Genomic DNA, 16,331 nt, shown 5'->3' on the forward strand with positions numbered 1-16,331 from the left:
TGCTGGGACGGTCTCTTTCTACATATTTATACAGTGCCCAACACAGTAGGCTCTGATCTTAGTTGGGGGCCTATGGGCACGGTAAGAAAAAGAATGCTTCCTTGTGTCACAGGGGTGTTGTGAGGCAACCAGTGCATGGATTCCTAGTATGGAAAGTGCTAGAGACGTGTTAAAAAAAAAAAAAAAAGTCTCGTGAGGAAGACAACTTCCTCTAGGACCTAGGGGAAGCCTGAGGGGGGGTGGTGTGGTCCCCTGCGCAGCTGATGGACGGACAAGCTGAGCTCTGAACCACCGCGTTAATGAGAACCAGGGCGAAGGCGCTGGAAGGGGCTGAAGAGCGAATGGGTTGGGGATGCCTGTGGGGGCCTCGGCACGAAGCCCAGATGAAGCTCTTCAGCCGGGCGCAGCTGAAGGGGGGCCGGGACCCGGACAAAAGGCATCGTGCTGAACGTGAAACCTCTTGAATCCGACCTCTTCGCAGCGCTGTTCCCTGCACGGCAGCGGCGGCCACAGCGCCGGGGGCTAAGCCCGGGCGAAGGACCATCCCCACGAGCATCTTCCCAGCAGGACCCACGCGTGGGAACGTGGAGGGTTCCCGGGACTGCTAGGCGGGGGGGCTCCTCGCCCCAGGTTGCCCCCTTGCCCCTCCGCAGGCAGGGACGTGGGTCTGTCCGCACGCGAGGCTCGGTGCCTCTCCCTGCCCCTCTCCCTTGGGGCGGGGAGAAAGTCCCTTGGTTAAAAGGAGAAAACTCGCGGCTGCGGGAACGTGTCTCGGCCCCCCCCGCCCCCGCAGACGAGCCCCCCGGGGGCGCTTTATTTTCCGCTCTTCTCCAGCAAGTGGGTGCCTCTGCCCCACAGGCTCCGGGACGCGGGATCTTCCTCGCCCGCCCTGGCGGGTTACAATGAGGTCAGAAACCGGGACTGGGGGTGAGCGGGGGCGGGGGGGGCACCACAGACACGGCGGGAGGGAGGGTGTCCTGCATGGGGCTGGGGTGGAAGCACAGGCGAGGGGAAGAGCTGGGGTGACAAGGAGACGGTCCAGCTCTGGGGAGGGGGGGAGGGGGGTGTTTCCTTCCCTGGGGAGTGTCAAAGGAAACAACATAGATGGGGGGTCGTATGTGGGGGAGTCGGGCTGCACTATTTGGGGAAGGGTGGGTGCTTGGGGGCATTAGGAGCAAAATAGCCCTGGGGGGAGCAGCTGCTGGGGGTTGGCCAGTGGGGGGGGCACCTCTGTGAGGGGGCGGCAGAGACAAAGGGGGAGAGGAGTGTTAAGGAAGCAGCACAGACGTGGGGGGAGGGGGCCGGGGGAAGCAGCACAGACGTGGGGGAGGGGGACGCTGCTGTCCTGGGGGGGGGTGTCTGGCAGGAGAGAAGCGGCGCTGGCATGCGGGGGGCGGGGGGGGGGGCTCAGGACACACAGCCGGAAGGTATCGCTGCGAGGCAGATAGCACCGGTCCGCCATGGGGGAGGGACCCCTGCTCTCTAGGGGGGAACATGGGAGGGGGTCTCCTCTGGGAAAGAAGGAGGCGTGAGGGGAAAAGCAGCACAGGCATGGTGGGGAACAGTTCAGATTGGGGCTCCCCCCTGGGGGTGGGGAAGGGCAGGAGTGGATCAGCACAGCCATGGTGGGGTGGCTGGGGGGGGCTCCCCCCTGTGGGTGGGGAAGGGCAGGAGGGGATCAGCACAGCCATGGGGGGGGGGGTGGTTGGGAGGGGGCTCCCCCCTGGGGGTGGGGAAGGGCAGGAGTGGATCAGCACAGCCATGGTGGGGTGGCTGCGGGGGCTCCCCCCTGGGGTTGGGGAAGGGCAGGAGTGGATCAGCACAGCCATGGTGGGGTGGCTGGGGGGGGCTCCCCCCTGTGGGTGGGGAAGGGCAGGAGGGGATCAGCACAGCCATGGGGGGGGTGGTTGGGAGGGGGCTCCCCCCTGGGGGTGGGGAAGGGCAGGAGTGGATCAGCACAGCCATGGTGGGGTGGCTGCGGGGGCTCCCCCCTGGGGTTGGGGAAGTGCAGGAGGGGATCAACACAGCCTTGGGGGGGGGTGGCTGGGAGGGGGCTCCTCCCTGGGGGTGGGGAAGGGCAGGAGTGGATCAGCACAGCCATGGGGGGGTGGCTGGGGAGGCCCCCCCCGTGGGTGGGGAAGGGCAGGAGGGGATCAGCACAGCCATGGGGGGGTGGCTGGGAGGGGGCTCCTCCCTGGGGGTGGGGAAGGGCAGGAGTGGATCAGCACAGCCATGGTGGGGTGGCTGGGGGGGGCTCCCCCCTGTGGGTGGGGAAGGGCAGGAGGGGATCAGCACAGCCATGGGGGGGGGTGGTTGGGAGGGGGCTCCTCCCTGGGGGTGGGGAAGGGCAGGAGTGGATCAGCACAGCCATGGGGGGGTGGCTGGGGGGGGCTCCCCCCTGTGGGTGGGGAAGGGCAGGAGGGGATCAGTACAGCCATGGGGGGGGGTGGCTGGGAGGGGGCTCCTCCCTGGGGGTGGGGAAGGGCAGGAGGGGATCAGCACAGCCATGGGGGGGGGCTGAGAGGGGGCTCCGCCTTGTTGGGGGGAAGGGCAGAAGGAGAGCAGCACAGCCATGGGGTGGGAGGGGATGAGCACAGAGATGGGGGTGGGGATTTTCTCTCTCCTGGGGGCAGGAGGCGGTGGAGGGGCGGGGGCTGAGCACAGCGATGGGCATGGAGAGGGGTTTGCTCTCTGATGGCAGGAACCATTCAGGGTTTATCATCCTGTTTGATTTTACACAGAGGTTGAGGTTTTTTGGGGGGTTGGGGAAGGTGAGGATATAATCCAGGGAAAGAGGGGAGAGCCCTTGCCTGGTTTCCATCTCCCCTCGGTGGGAGGTGCAGGCAGAAACCTGTGGGCCTGTACCGCAGAGGAGGGGCACTGAATAGCAATACTAGGAACTGTACCACAGGGAACAAACCTGCCCTGGCCTCTGCTCCTAGGACGTGAGAGGAGGTGGTGTGGGCATTCTCACTGCTCTCTTTGGCATATAACCTCTTTTCCAATGTGTCTGCTCAGGACTTGGCATGAAGGTGATGAATAAGGGCTAAAAGCAGAGTTAGTTCCCAAGGGGGTGTGAGAGAGCTGTGCTTAGAAAGGGCAGGTTTTGTGGGGCCAGGGTAAGGGTCCCTGGGCTGACATCATGTCCAGTCAGGTCAGTTTGATAATACTGCATTGGCATGACAAGCTACACATGTTTTGCAAACTGTAGAAGAGACAGATCTCTGTCCGGGGGGTGGGGGGTATTTTCTGTTCAGGGCCGGGTTTTGTGCTGCTTTAAGGTGTTAATCCCCTGTGTTTAGTCAGACCTGGCTTTAAACCTTTCAAGGGTACATTAGAATCCTCTGGGGTGGTCAGGACACCAGATTATGGACACTACAGCCAGCCAGAGGGAGAAGTGGGAGCTACCAGTGTTCTTTACTGCAGAAAATCAAGCCCTTTCTTATAACCAGAATAAAGTGTGCGGGGCAGGGTGGCAACATAGATTCAGCCCCATGCCTATAGCAGTGAGAATTGCTGCATTTCCCATGTTTACTCATGAAGGGTCAAGGATCAGTTAGTTTAATATGTCCTGACCAGGGGAGGGGAAAAGGGTAACTATCCATGCTAAGGATGGATGTGTGTCCTGTTCTGTGACCTTGTGCATTTTTGCAGGGGACTAGGCTAGCCTGCTGGTTTCTCAGGGCCATAGTAATGGCTGAAGTTGGTCTCTGGGAGCCCGCTGCAGGCTCATACTACCTTTCTAAAGTGGTGTGGAATCAGTGAGTCAACCCCTGTCTGGGTCCTCTGCCTTTGCTGGGGCCTGTGCTGAGGCCAGCAGGATGGGGAGCAGTGGCTCGGCACTGAAGGTCTGTTCTGATCACCGAGGAGGCATCAACTGGCTCAGTCTGAGCCCAGACGGGCAGCACCTGCTGACGGGCAGTGAAGATGGCACTGCACGTCTCTGGAGCACTGCAGATAGCCAGTGCCATGGCCACTTCCAAGGTACAGTATGTGTCCCTTTTATCTAGGTTCTGAGTTCAAGTACAGTTTATTCTAAGGTATGGGACAAACCTGACACAGCATGTTCCATCTTCTCCAGTCTCTGGAGCAGGTTGAGTGGCCAAATATCGTGCTTAAGAATCAGTAAGAGTAATATTAACTAGAAGCTCTTTCATCCCAAAGCAAGTTACAAATGTTACCGCACAGAGGAATCCCTTGGCCTCTGGAGTAGAACACAGCAATTTAACTTCTGCTTCCTCACTGCAGTCCTCAGCTGCTCACCCAAGTGTAACTGTTTTTTTCTTTTAAAATCTTCACTTTTTCCAGGAGACTTTTTTTTTTATTCAGAACTTCTTGACCTTACAGTTGAGAAACAGGCCTCAGTGAACAATGGGATTTTCTTCAGTAGAACAAAACATTTCCATGTGTCTAATGCAAACTGCTAGGCTTTTACTTCTGAAATTGTTTTTGCCTGTTTAATGAGATTTACATCTTCGTACACAATCCCTAGACTAACCTCAAAACGATTAAAGAATGCAGAAAGCCTGCAGGAGGGGATTGTGAATTGAAATCTTGAATTTCCAGTGTAAAAGCTGCCCTTTAGATAACTTCCTGCATACCCCTTTAGGATTATAATTCTTTTTCAATCCACTCAATAAGGGTTGGGTGTATTCACAACCAGGCCTACTTACTGCTAGGGTTTGGGGCTCTACCCACGCATAATCTCCCTTAAGGATGTTGGCTAGTTTCAAATCTACATGAAACAGTTTATCATATTTAATGAAAAAAATCATATAAATTTGGTGTTGTGAAAGTCACCATATTGACAGCCCTCTGCCAACAGAACAAACACCACTGCAAGCTTCACCCACAACATAACCAAGGTGCCGCAACCGTAACCCATCAGTGAAGCCTCATCTACAATGAGGTTTTTGTGAATTATTCACTGTTACTCTAGTACATGATGGTCAGAGCACTATTTACTCCTGGGGGAATTCTGTGCCCAAACATTAAAAATTCTGCTCAAAATATTTCAAAATTCAGCATATATTATTATATTATTATATTAGTCAAAATAACACAATATAAACACTCCAGTTTCAATTATTTTGTTAATTTATTTTAAAATACCTGTCAATAAGTATATCTGTAACAATATAGGTTTCAGAGTAGCAGCCATGTTAGTCTGTATTTGCAAAAAGAAAAGGAGTACTTGTGGCACCTTAGAGACTAACCAATTTATTTCAGCATAAGCTTTCGTGAGCAACAGTTCAATTCATCGGATGCATTCAGTGGAAAATACAGTGGGGAGATATATATACACAGAGACAATGAAACAATGGGTGTTACCATACACACTGTAACAAGAGTGATCACTTAAGGAGAGCTATTACCAGCAGGAGAGCGGGGGTGTGGGGGGGAACCTTTTGTAGTGATAATCAAGGTGGGCCATTTCCAGCAGTTGACAAGAATGTCTGAGGAACGGTGGGGTGGGGTGGGGATAAACAAGGGGAAATAGTTTTACTTTGTGTAATGACCCATCCACTCCCAGTCTCTATTCAAGCCTAAGTTAATTGTATCCAGTTTGCAAATTAATTCCAATTCAGCAGTCTCTCGTGGAGTCTGTTTCTGAAGTTTTTTTGTTGAAGTATTGCCACTTTTAGGTCTGTAATCAAGTGACCAGAGAGATTGAAGTGTTCTCCAACTGGTTTTTGAATGTTATAATTCTTGACGTCTGATTTGTGTCCATTTATTCTTTTACGTAGAGACTGTCCAGTTTGACCAATGTACACCCATTGTTTCATGTTCTCTGTGTATATAAATCTCCCCACTGTATTTTCCACTGAATGCATCCGATGAAGTGAGCTGTAGCTCACGAGCTTATGCTCAAATAAATTTGTTAGTCTCTAAGGTGCCACAAGTACTCCTTTTCTTTTTGCGAATACAGACTAACACGGCTGCTACTCTGAAACCTGTCATTATGCAAGGCACTGAATTTAGCTGTATGGAGTGGAAATCTATCAACTTCATGAAAAAACTCATACAGATACAGACAGACATCATCTTTCTTTCCAAATGCAAACAGATGGACATCATACCAAAAGGACTGAAGGTAAAAAACACACCTCTAAACAACATACTAACCCCAGAGAGCTTCCTACCAAGACTACAAAAAGAAGGATTCCGGGTGGACCCTTCCTGAAGGTCGAAACAACAGACTGGACTTCTACATAGAGTGCTTCCGCCGACGTGTACGGGCTGAAATTGTGGAAAAGCAGCATCACTTGCCCCATAACCTCAGCCGTGCAGAACACAATGCCATCCACAGCCTCAGAAACAACTCTGACATCATAATCAAAAAGGCTGACAAAGGAGGTGCTGTCATCATCATGAATAGGTCGGAATATAAACAAGAGGCTGCTAGGCAGCTCTCCAACACCACTTTCTACAAGCCATTGCCCTCTGATCCCACTGAAGGTTACCAAAAGAAACTACACCATCTGCTCAAGAAACTCCCTGAAAAAGCACAAGAACAAATCCGCACAGACACATCCCTGGAATCCCGACCTGGGGATCTGCTACCCAAGATCCATAAACCTGGAAATCCTGGACGCTCCATCATCTCAGGCATTGGCACCCTGACAGCAGGATTGTCTGGCTATGTAGACTCCCTCCTCAGGCCCTACACTACCAGCACTCCCAGCTATCTTCGAGACACCACTGACTTCCTGAGGAAACTACAATCCATTGGTGATCTTCCTGAAAACACCATCCTGGCCACTATGGATGTAGAAGCCCTCGACACCAACATTCCACACAAAGATGGACTACAAGACGCCAAGAACACTATCCCCGATAATGTCACGGATAAACTGGCGGCTGAACTTTGTGACTTTGTCCTCACCCATAACTATTTCACATTTGGGGACAATGTATACCTTCAAATCAGTGGCACTGCTATGGGTACCCGCATGGCCCCACAGTATGCCAACATTTTTATGGCTGACTTAGAACAACGCTTCCTCAGCTCTCGTCCCCAAATGCCCCTACTCTACTTGCGCTACATTGATAACATCTTCATCATCTGGACCCATGGAAAAGAAGCCCTTGAGGAATTCCACCATGATTTCAACAATTTCCATCCCACCATCAACCTCAGCCTGGACCAGTCCACACAAGAGATCCACTTCCTGGACACTACGGTGGTAATAAGTGATGGTCACATAAACACCACCCTATACTGGAAACCTACTGACCGCTATTCCTAGCTACATGCCTTCCAGCTTTCATCCAGATTGCATCACATGATCCATTGTCTACAGCCAAGCTCTATGATACAACTGCATTTGCTCCAACCCCTCAGACAAAGACAAACACCTACAAGCTCTCTATCAAGCATTCTTACAACTACAATACCCACCTGCAGAAGTGAAGAAACAGACTGACAGAGCCAGAAGATTACCCAGAAGTCACCTACTACAGGACAGGCCGAACAAAGAAAATAACAGAACGCCACTAGCCATCACCTTCAGCCCCCAACTAAAACCTCTCCAACACATCATCAAGGATCTACAACCTATCCTGAAGGACGACCCATCACTCTCACAGATCTTGGGAGACAGGCCAGTCCTTGCTTACAGACAGCCCCCCAACCTGAGGCAAATACTCACCAGCAACCACACAACAGAACCACTAACCCAGGAACCTATCCTTGCAACAAAGCCCGTTGCCAACTGTGTCCACATATCTATTCAGGGGACACCATCATAGGGCCTAATCACATCAGCCACACTATCAGAGGCTCGTTCACCTGCACATCTACCAATGTGATATATGCCACCATGTGCCAGCAATGCCCCTCTGCCATGTACATTGGTCAAACTGGACAGTCTCTACATAAAAGAATAAATGGACACAAATCAGATGTCAAGAATTATAACATTCAAAAACCAGTTGGAGAACACTTCAGTTTCTCTGGTCACTCGATTACAGAACTAAAAGTGGCAATACTTCAGCAAAAGAACTTCAAAAACAGACTCCAATGAGAGACTGCTGAATTGGAATTAATTTGCAAACTGGATACAATTAACTTAGGCTTGAATAGAGACTGGGAGTGGATGGGTCATTACACAAAGTAAAACTATTTCCCCATGTTTATCCCACTCCCCCCCACTGTTCCTAAGATGTTCTTGTCAACGTCCAAGAAATGGCCCACCTTGATTATCACTACAAAAGGTTCCCCCCAACCCCCCTGCTCTCCTGCTGGTAATAACTCACCTTAAGTGATCACTCTTGTTACAGTGTGTATGGTAACACCCATTGTTTCATGTTCTCTATGTATATAAATCTTCCCACTGTATTTTCCACTGAATGCATCTGATGAAGTGAGCTGTAGCTCACGAAAGCTTATGCTGAAATAAATTTGTTAGTCTCTAAGGTGCCACAAGTACTCCTTTTCTTTTTGTAACAATATAGACAACAAAAAAGATTCAGGAAATATTTTTATCAAATAGATTCCTTAATAGGCATATTAATACAGAACTTTGAGTAATAATTCATTTAAACTACAATAAAGAAACATATTTCGAGAGCCCTGCTTGGATCTGCATCTGTGTATCTGCGCTGTGATCCACAAAAGTTGTCTGTAGATATCCACAGATATCAACGGATTTGCATGGCTTTACTTACTGTGGCCTGGCTGAGGCTCTGAGGCACACCCCTCCCGCACCAGAGCCGGGTCATGGAGAGCCACGTGGGCAGCTGTGGGGAGCTGTCATGGACCCTTCACCTGACTTTGGCTGGGCAGGGAGCCTGGGGGGCAGGGACATGGCTGGGGGCTGCTGTCAGTCCCTCCCCTGCACCACAGGCAGGTGGAGGGTCTGCTGCAGCTCCCCACAGCTCCCCAGGTGGGCTCCAGCTGGCCTGGCTGTGGGGAAGGGTGGGTGGGACCTTGGTGGGAGAAGAAGAAGGGAAGGAGGAGGGGTCCACCCCTGTGAAGAGTGGATGGGCGAGGCCCCTCCTGGTCCCCTGTTCCAGTGCTACTGGTCACTGCTGCATGGTGACCTGTGGAGCTGCTCGGGCCCCCCACCCAGGGCAGGTGGAGATCCATGACTTCATGCCAGCTCCCCACAGCTGCCCACTCGGCTCTCCCGACCCAGCTCTGGCCGGGGGGTAGGGCCTTGGAGCCACAGCCTAGCCATGATACAAGCCACCCGGGCAGCTGTGAGGAGCCGCGGAGTCATGGCCAATGAGAGGGTCCGCTGCAGCTCCCCACAGCTGCCTGTCCCCCACTGGCCGGAGCTGGGTTGGGAAGCTGCAGTTGTGGGGAGCCTGGGTCCCTCCACCTGCCCTGGGCAGGTGATCTGGGGGGTCAGGGAAACGGGTCGGGGGCTGCTCGGGTCCCCCACCCACAGCAGGTGGAGGGTCTGCCTCGGCTTCCCACAGCTGCCAGCATGGCTCTCCCTGACCCAGCTCCAGCCAGTGGGGGACTGGCCCTTTGAGCCGCAGCCTGGCCATGCTAAGAGCCAGCTGTGGGGAGTCGCAGCAGACCTTCCACCTGCCCTGCGTGGGGCCTGAGCAGCCCCAGTCTGTGTCCCTGTACCCCAGGCGCCCTGCCCGGGGCAGGTGGAGAGTCCGAGCCATGGTTTCTCACAGCTGCCTGCCTGACTCTTACCGTCAGAGCCCTGCGCGGATACAAAATTTGTATCTGCATCCGAGTGGCTATCTGCAAAAATGGTCCATGGATATAAAACAGATACCCGTGGATTTGCAGGGCTCTGTTAATTTCCTGCACCTCTCAGAAACAGTGCAAAAGCTTGTGGGAGTCAGGGGTAAGAGAGGAGCTGAGGGAGAGGGAAGTAATTGCTGGGAAACAGCCTAGGAGTGAACGTGGAGGGTTGTTGGGTGTGGGTTGGAGTGGGAGAAGTGTGGAATAGTTGTTTTTGGGAGGAGTTGTTAGGGAGTTGGGGAGCCTCCCCCATGGAGTCCCTGGCTGACCCCAAGCCTCTCCCATTCAGTCAGGCACATCTGCCTCTGTCCCCATGTGTTCCTGCACCTCCACTCAGCCACCAGTCCTCCACTGTTCCCATGTGGCCCTGCACTCCCACTCCCTGGCTTAATGCTATCACCCACTAGCTCCTGTGTTCCTGCCCCAGTCTGTCCCCCCACTACCCCCTGTGAACCCCAGTCTACATGACCCCCCAGAAGCCCCATGTGCCCTACTCTGTCCATCCCCCACATAGAATCATAGAATATCAGGGTTGGAAGGGACCTCAGGAGGTCATCTAGTCCAACCCCATGCTCAAAGCAGGACAGATCCCCAATTAAATCATCCCAGCCAGGGCTTTGTCAAGCCTGACCTTAAAAACTTCTAAGGAAGGAGATTCCACCACCTCCCTAGGTAACGCATTCCAGTGTTTCACTGCCCTCCTAGTGAAAAAGTTTTTCCTAATATCCAACCTAAACCTCCCCCACTGCAACTTGAGACCATTACTCCTTGTTCTGTCATCTGCTACCACTGAGAACAGTCTAGAGCCATCCTCTTTGGAACCCCCTTTCAGGTAGTTGAAAGCAGCTATCAAATCCCCCCTCATTCTTCTCTTCCGTAGACTAAACATCCCCAGTTCCCTCAGCCTCTCCTCATAAGTCATGTGTTCCAGTCCCCTAATCATTTTTGTTGCCCTCCGCTGGACTCTTTCCAATTTTTCCACATCCTTCTTGTAGCGTGGGGCCCAAAACTGGACACAGTACTCCAGATGAGGCCTCACCAATGTCGAATAGAGGGGAACGATCACGTCCCTCGATCTGCTGGCAATGCCCCTGCTTATACACCCCAAAATGCCATTGGCCTTCTTGGCAACAAGGGCACACTGTTGACTCATATCCACCTTCTCATCCACTGTAACTCCTAGGTCCTTCTCTGCAGAACTGCTGCCAAGCCATTCGGTCCCTAGTCTGTAGCGGTGCATTGGATTCTTCCATCCTAAGTGCAAGACTCTGCACTTGTCCTTGTTGAACCTCATCAGATTTCTTTTGGCCCCATCCTCCAATTCGTCTAGGTCCCTCTGTATCCTATCTCTACCCTCCAGTGTATCTATCTCTCTTCCCAGTTTAGTGTCATCTGCAAACTTGCTGAGGGTGCAATCCACACCATCCTCCAGATCATAAATGAAGATACTGAACAAAACCAGCCCGAGGACCGACCCTTGGGGCACTCCACTTGATACCGGCTGCCAACTAGACATGGAGCCATTGATCACTACCTGTTGAGCCCGACAATCTAGCCAACTTTCTATCCACCTTATAGTCCATTCATCCAGCCCATACGTCTTTAACTTGCTGGCAAGAATACTGTGGGAGACAGTGTCAAAAGCTTTGCTAAAGTCTAGGAACAACACGTCCACTGCTTTCCCCTCATCCACGGAGCCAGTTATCTTATAGAAGGCAATTAGATTAGTCAGGCATGACTTGCCCTTGGTGAATCCATGCTGACTGTTCCTGATCACTTTCCTCTCCTCTAAGTGCTTCACATATACTGTGCCTCCTCACCTGTCCCCATAGGCAGGGCACTGTGAGGAAAGCAGCCTCTCCTGCCCATGAGCCAACTGTCCTCTTCTGGCACAACAGTAGCCCCTGGTGGGTGAAAGGTGTAATTGCAGCACTTCACCTGCAGAATCTATTTTCTGCAGGGGGGAAAAAATCTGCAGGGGACTTGAACTTTGCATGTGTGCAGTGGTGCATAATTCCTCCAAGAGTAACTAATGTAGATAGTGGTGAAGTGATTCAGCCACCAGGTTGTCTAGATCAGTGGTTTTCAAACTTTTTTTCTGGTGACCCAGTTGAAGAAAATTGTTGATGCCCATGACCCAAAGGGGCTGGGGATGAGGGCTTTGGGGTGTGGGACGGGGCTCAGGGCTAGGGCAGAGGGTTGGGGTGAGGGCTCTGGCATAGGTCCAGGAATGAGGGATTCAGGGTGTGGGAGGGGGCTCTGGGCTGGGGCAGGGGGTTGGAGTGTGGGAGGGGGGTCAGGGCTCTGGGCTGGGGGTGCAGGCTTTGGGGTGGGGCCTTGGATGAGGCATTTGGGGTGCAGGAGGGGGCTTCGGGTTTGGGGGGGCTCCGAGCTGGGGGATCGGGGTGCAGGGTTGGGGCACAGGCTTACCTCCGGCAGCTCCCGGTCAGCAGCACAGCCGGGGTGCAGAGGCAGGCTTCCTGCCTGTCCTGGCACCACAGACCACGCTGCGCCACAGAAGCAGCCAGCAGCAGGGCTGCCTCCTAGGCGGAGGCACGCAAGCAGCTCTCACCCACAGGCACCACCCCCTGCCTGCCCTAGCTCCCATTGCCAGGAACCACTAGTTTTTACTGGCCAGGCGCCATGGTACCTGGGTGCTGAGGAAGGTGACCCAGTGCCTTGCATTCCATGACCCAGTACTGGGTCGTGACCCGAAGTTTTAAAACCACTGGTCTAGAGCTGCTCAGAGCAGAATTATGTAGCATGGTGCTCAAGATGCTGGTGAATGTCTACATTCACACTCCCAAATTTGCTAGCACTGGTGGAAGGTTTTCACAAAACCTCAGCATAGGTACAAGGGTTCATAGTATAGATCAGATGGCCTGATTCTTGACCAGTGTGTTGAGTCTGCTTATAAGGGTGCCAAATTTTGGTGTGTGTGGGGTTTTTTTTCGGTGCACATTACAGTCCCTGGGTAATTGGACTGAGGCCATCAAGCTCACTTTTCATTGGCTGTTGATGGTAACAACTTTTGGTCATGTGACCTAGGTTGGAACTCAGCCAGCAGCTAGAAGAGTGCTATATCACATTACTAATCCCCAGAGCCATCTTTTATTTACTTAAAATGCATTTCAGTTTACCTTTACTTGTGATACCATCTGGAAAGACTCTGACTTTCTGGAAGTCAGCCACATATTCGTTTCATTGCAAAAATTTATGCTCTAGTTGACAAGATGTGCAATATGCTGTCAGATTAACAATAAACAAATTCCTGTGCACAGCATGGTCTACAGTTAGTCTGACAGTATATTGCGTGTGTCCCTCTTCTAGATAAGTATTTGACTAGGAGCTTATATAGCTACTTTTAAATCTGTTACTTTTAAATCTTAAAAGTAGCTAACAGATTTAAAAGTAGCTATACTTGAACAAAAAAACTTCAGAAACAGACTACAAAGAGAAACAGCAGAACTAAAATTCATTTGCAAATTTAACACCATTAATTTGGGTTTGAATAGAGATGGGAGTGGCTGGCTCATTACAAAAGCAGCTTTGCCTCTCCTGGAATTGACACCTCCTCATCTGTTATTGGGAGTGGACTACATCCACCCTGATTGAATTGGTTCTGTCAACACTGGTTCTCCACTTGTGAGGTAACTCCCTTCTCTTCATGTGTCAGTATATAATGCCTTCATCTGTAATTTTCACTCCATGCATCTGAAGAAGTGGGGTTTTTACCCATGAAAGTTTATGCCCAAATAAATCTGTTAGTCTTTAAGGTGCCACTGGACTCCTGGTTATTTTTGGGGATACAGACTCACACAGCTACCCCCTGATATCTAATTGACTATCTTTAGTCACTTGTTTTAAGTCACATATTTTTAATGCTGTCAGTTAACTATGACTGCTTGCCTCATTTTACCATCTGCTCTCCTCCTGATGATCCTTACCTCTACCCTTTCCCATTTCCCTCTTCTGCATAACTCTCCGTACTCTACCACTCCTTTCCCTATATCTTTGTTCCTTCCTCTTTCCCTCCATCCTCTTCTGCTTGTCATGTTCTACCTCTTTCCCCCACCCCTCCAAACAAACCCCAAAGCTACTGGAATAATAATCATAGCACCTAGTGGCCCCTGCTGAGACTGGGGTTCCATTGTGCTAGGCACTGTACAGCCGCATAGTAAGAGATGTTACCCCAAGAGTAAGCAATCTAAACAGATAAAATGAAGCGGTGGGTGGGGGGAAGGAGAGAAAGTATTATACCCCTGTTTTACAGATGGGGAACCAAGGCCCAGAGAGATCTTGTGACAAGGCCAAATTGGAAGGCTATGGCAGAGCTGGTGGGAATTGAATCTTGAACTCACAGAGGCCTAGTAAAATACACTTAATGGTACAATCAAATAACAACTCAACCTAAATGTTGTAACCCTACTCCTCCTTGCCTCTATTCCCACACTTTTGCTTGAGTGTAAACTCTTTAGGGCAGGGACCATGTCTGTTTTTAATCTGACTATAAAGCCTACTACGCTCTGATCACTGTATAAATAGTAATGACAATGCCTTTATTCTTTCTCTCTATTTGCTTAAAGAGATACTGTTGCCATTGAAAGCATATTTAATATTTCTACTTGTTATTAGAAATAATGGGGGGGGGGAATACAGCTGATTTATTTTTCATCACTCATGTTCTTTTAGTTGCTTGCATTTCACTCACATTGGACCTTATTAAATTAGATTGGGTAATGAAACTTTCCAATTAGTCTTTTGAATTTCAGAATTTCCTGCACTAGCCCAGTGCTGCTGTTTGTCTAAAAAACCAGAGGGTAATGTTGAAATACACTTTTTTCACCAAATTAAAAAAGAGAAGAGAAAAGACTTGTATTTATATAGTGAACCAAATTCATTGCTCATTTGAACTCAGTTGATTTCAGTTGAGTTACACCAAGGATGAATTTGGCTCATTGTTTCCGTAATACCCTTTAAAACAACAAGAAGCTCAGTGATGGGCCTTAAATTGGTTGACAGTAATCATTGAAATGGTCCACCATACCTCTGTTCAGTGGTCCTTGAACAATTTTTATAGTGGGGGAATGCGGAAACCATGTATTTGTGTTGTTACTACTCCAAGCCCTGGGGTGCGGCAGCACTCCCAGCACCCCTAGTTCCAGCACCTATGCCTCTGTTTAATTTATTCTTTATACCAGTGAAGCAGTAAATCAAAGATGGAGTTCATGCTTTTAAAATTAAAAGTGCCATGTTTTCCATGAGCTCCTGCTTGTGATGAACTCAGTTGTGGATTTTTAAACTGCAGCCGCAAAAGTATTAGGGTCTGGGGTTTTGGATCAGGCCAATTTCAAACTAGTTTTTTTTTTTAAATTAAACTAAAGAAAGCATGTCACAGCTTGCCCGACCTGTTCTGTTTGAAACATATTGAATATTTTTTATCTCCCTCATTGTTCCTAGGACATGAAAGCTACATCACCTTTTGCCACTTAGAAAATGAGGTTGCATTCACATGTAGTGCAGATCACACAATTAGAAAGTGGGATGTGATGACAGGCCAGTGTCTGGCCATTTACCGAGGGCACACATCAATTGTCAACAGGTTGGTACTACAGATTTTTCATTTAAGAGGATCATTCCATTGTGCTTCTGTAACTGTACACAAGATAAATTGTATGCAGTGCTGTTGTAGCCCTGTGGGTCACAGGATGTTAGAGAGACAAGGGGGTGAGGTAATATTTTTTGTGGGACCTGAGGACGAGCTCTGTGTAGCTCAAAGGCTTGTCTCTCTCTCCAACTGATGTTGGTCCAACAAAAAATATTATCTCACCCACCTTGTATCCTGGTAGAAAGACAATTTATCTGGTAATCTCCATTATACAACTAAATGGGTTGTGTAAATCTTTGACTCTCTGCTACTCATGTTCTTTGCGGTAATAATTAGTTATCCTAGCAACGGTGCTGACACAGCTATAGACTGGAGATGGGAGAACAGCAAAAGGCTCACAGTATGGTGAATCTGCCACTGGGAATGGAATTCTAGGAGAAATTGCTCAGTTGAAAGCAGATACCTGTAATAAATAGATTTTAAAAGCAGCGTGTCAGCCATTCTTGTTAGCAAAAAGGACATGGTCCTGTTTGAATGATTTATTCCTTATTGTTAAAACTAAGTTTAAAATTACACTGTGACCTCTTACTGAACTTGCATATTCCCTAGCTTGTTATCCTAGGGTTTCTCCTGATTGCTGGAAAATATTTACTTATTTAGGAATAGAGCAATTGAAGCATTTGTTTTGAAAGGAAAAAACAAATACACGCATGTAACAGAATATGTAAACAGTTGGAGGAGACAGCTCAAATACTGGGTCAGCCAGTTTTCATGACATCTTGAATTAAATGGACACCAAAACATTGCCCATTTTAGATGGCTGCCTTTGCAGCCTGACAGGTGCCAAAGGGCCATGTCTAACTTACGGAAAAGAAGGTGGTTAGAAGTATTCCTAACCCTAACCCACCCTGCCCTGTCTGTAATTTGGACATTTGGCTTCTTGATCTAAGTGGACAACCTTCTTTTCCTCATTAAGGTGAAGGTGCTATGAACTGCAGGGTAGAACTTCATGGG

At 49.9% G+C, this 16,331-nt stretch overlaps 1 protein-coding gene across 2 annotated transcripts in view; it reads left to right on the plus strand.

Annotated features, from left to right (window-relative positions):
• The first annotated feature begins 268 nt into the window (after nucleotides 1-268).
• Nucleotides 269-16,331, plus strand: part of WDR86 (WD repeat domain 86) — a 50,460-nt gene continuing 34,397 nt past the window's right edge. For both annotated transcript variants that reach the window (XM_073334633.1, XM_073334634.1), the window contains exons 1-3: nucleotides 269-907; nucleotides 3,655-3,984; nucleotides 15,170-15,311. In XM_073334633.1, the coding sequence (XP_073190734.1) occupies nucleotides 3,822-3,984; nucleotides 15,170-15,311 (305 nt within the window). In that variant the 5' untranslated portion in view covers nucleotides 269-907; nucleotides 3,655-3,821. The remainder of the gene's footprint in view (nucleotides 908-3,654; nucleotides 3,985-15,169; nucleotides 15,312-16,331) is intronic.

This window comes from Lepidochelys kempii, chromosome 2 (assembly GCF_965140285.1).
Source record: "Lepidochelys kempii isolate rLepKem1 chromosome 2, rLepKem1.hap1, whole genome shotgun sequence".
Taxonomy (NCBI): Eukaryota; Metazoa; Chordata; order Testudines; family Cheloniidae; genus Lepidochelys; species Lepidochelys kempii.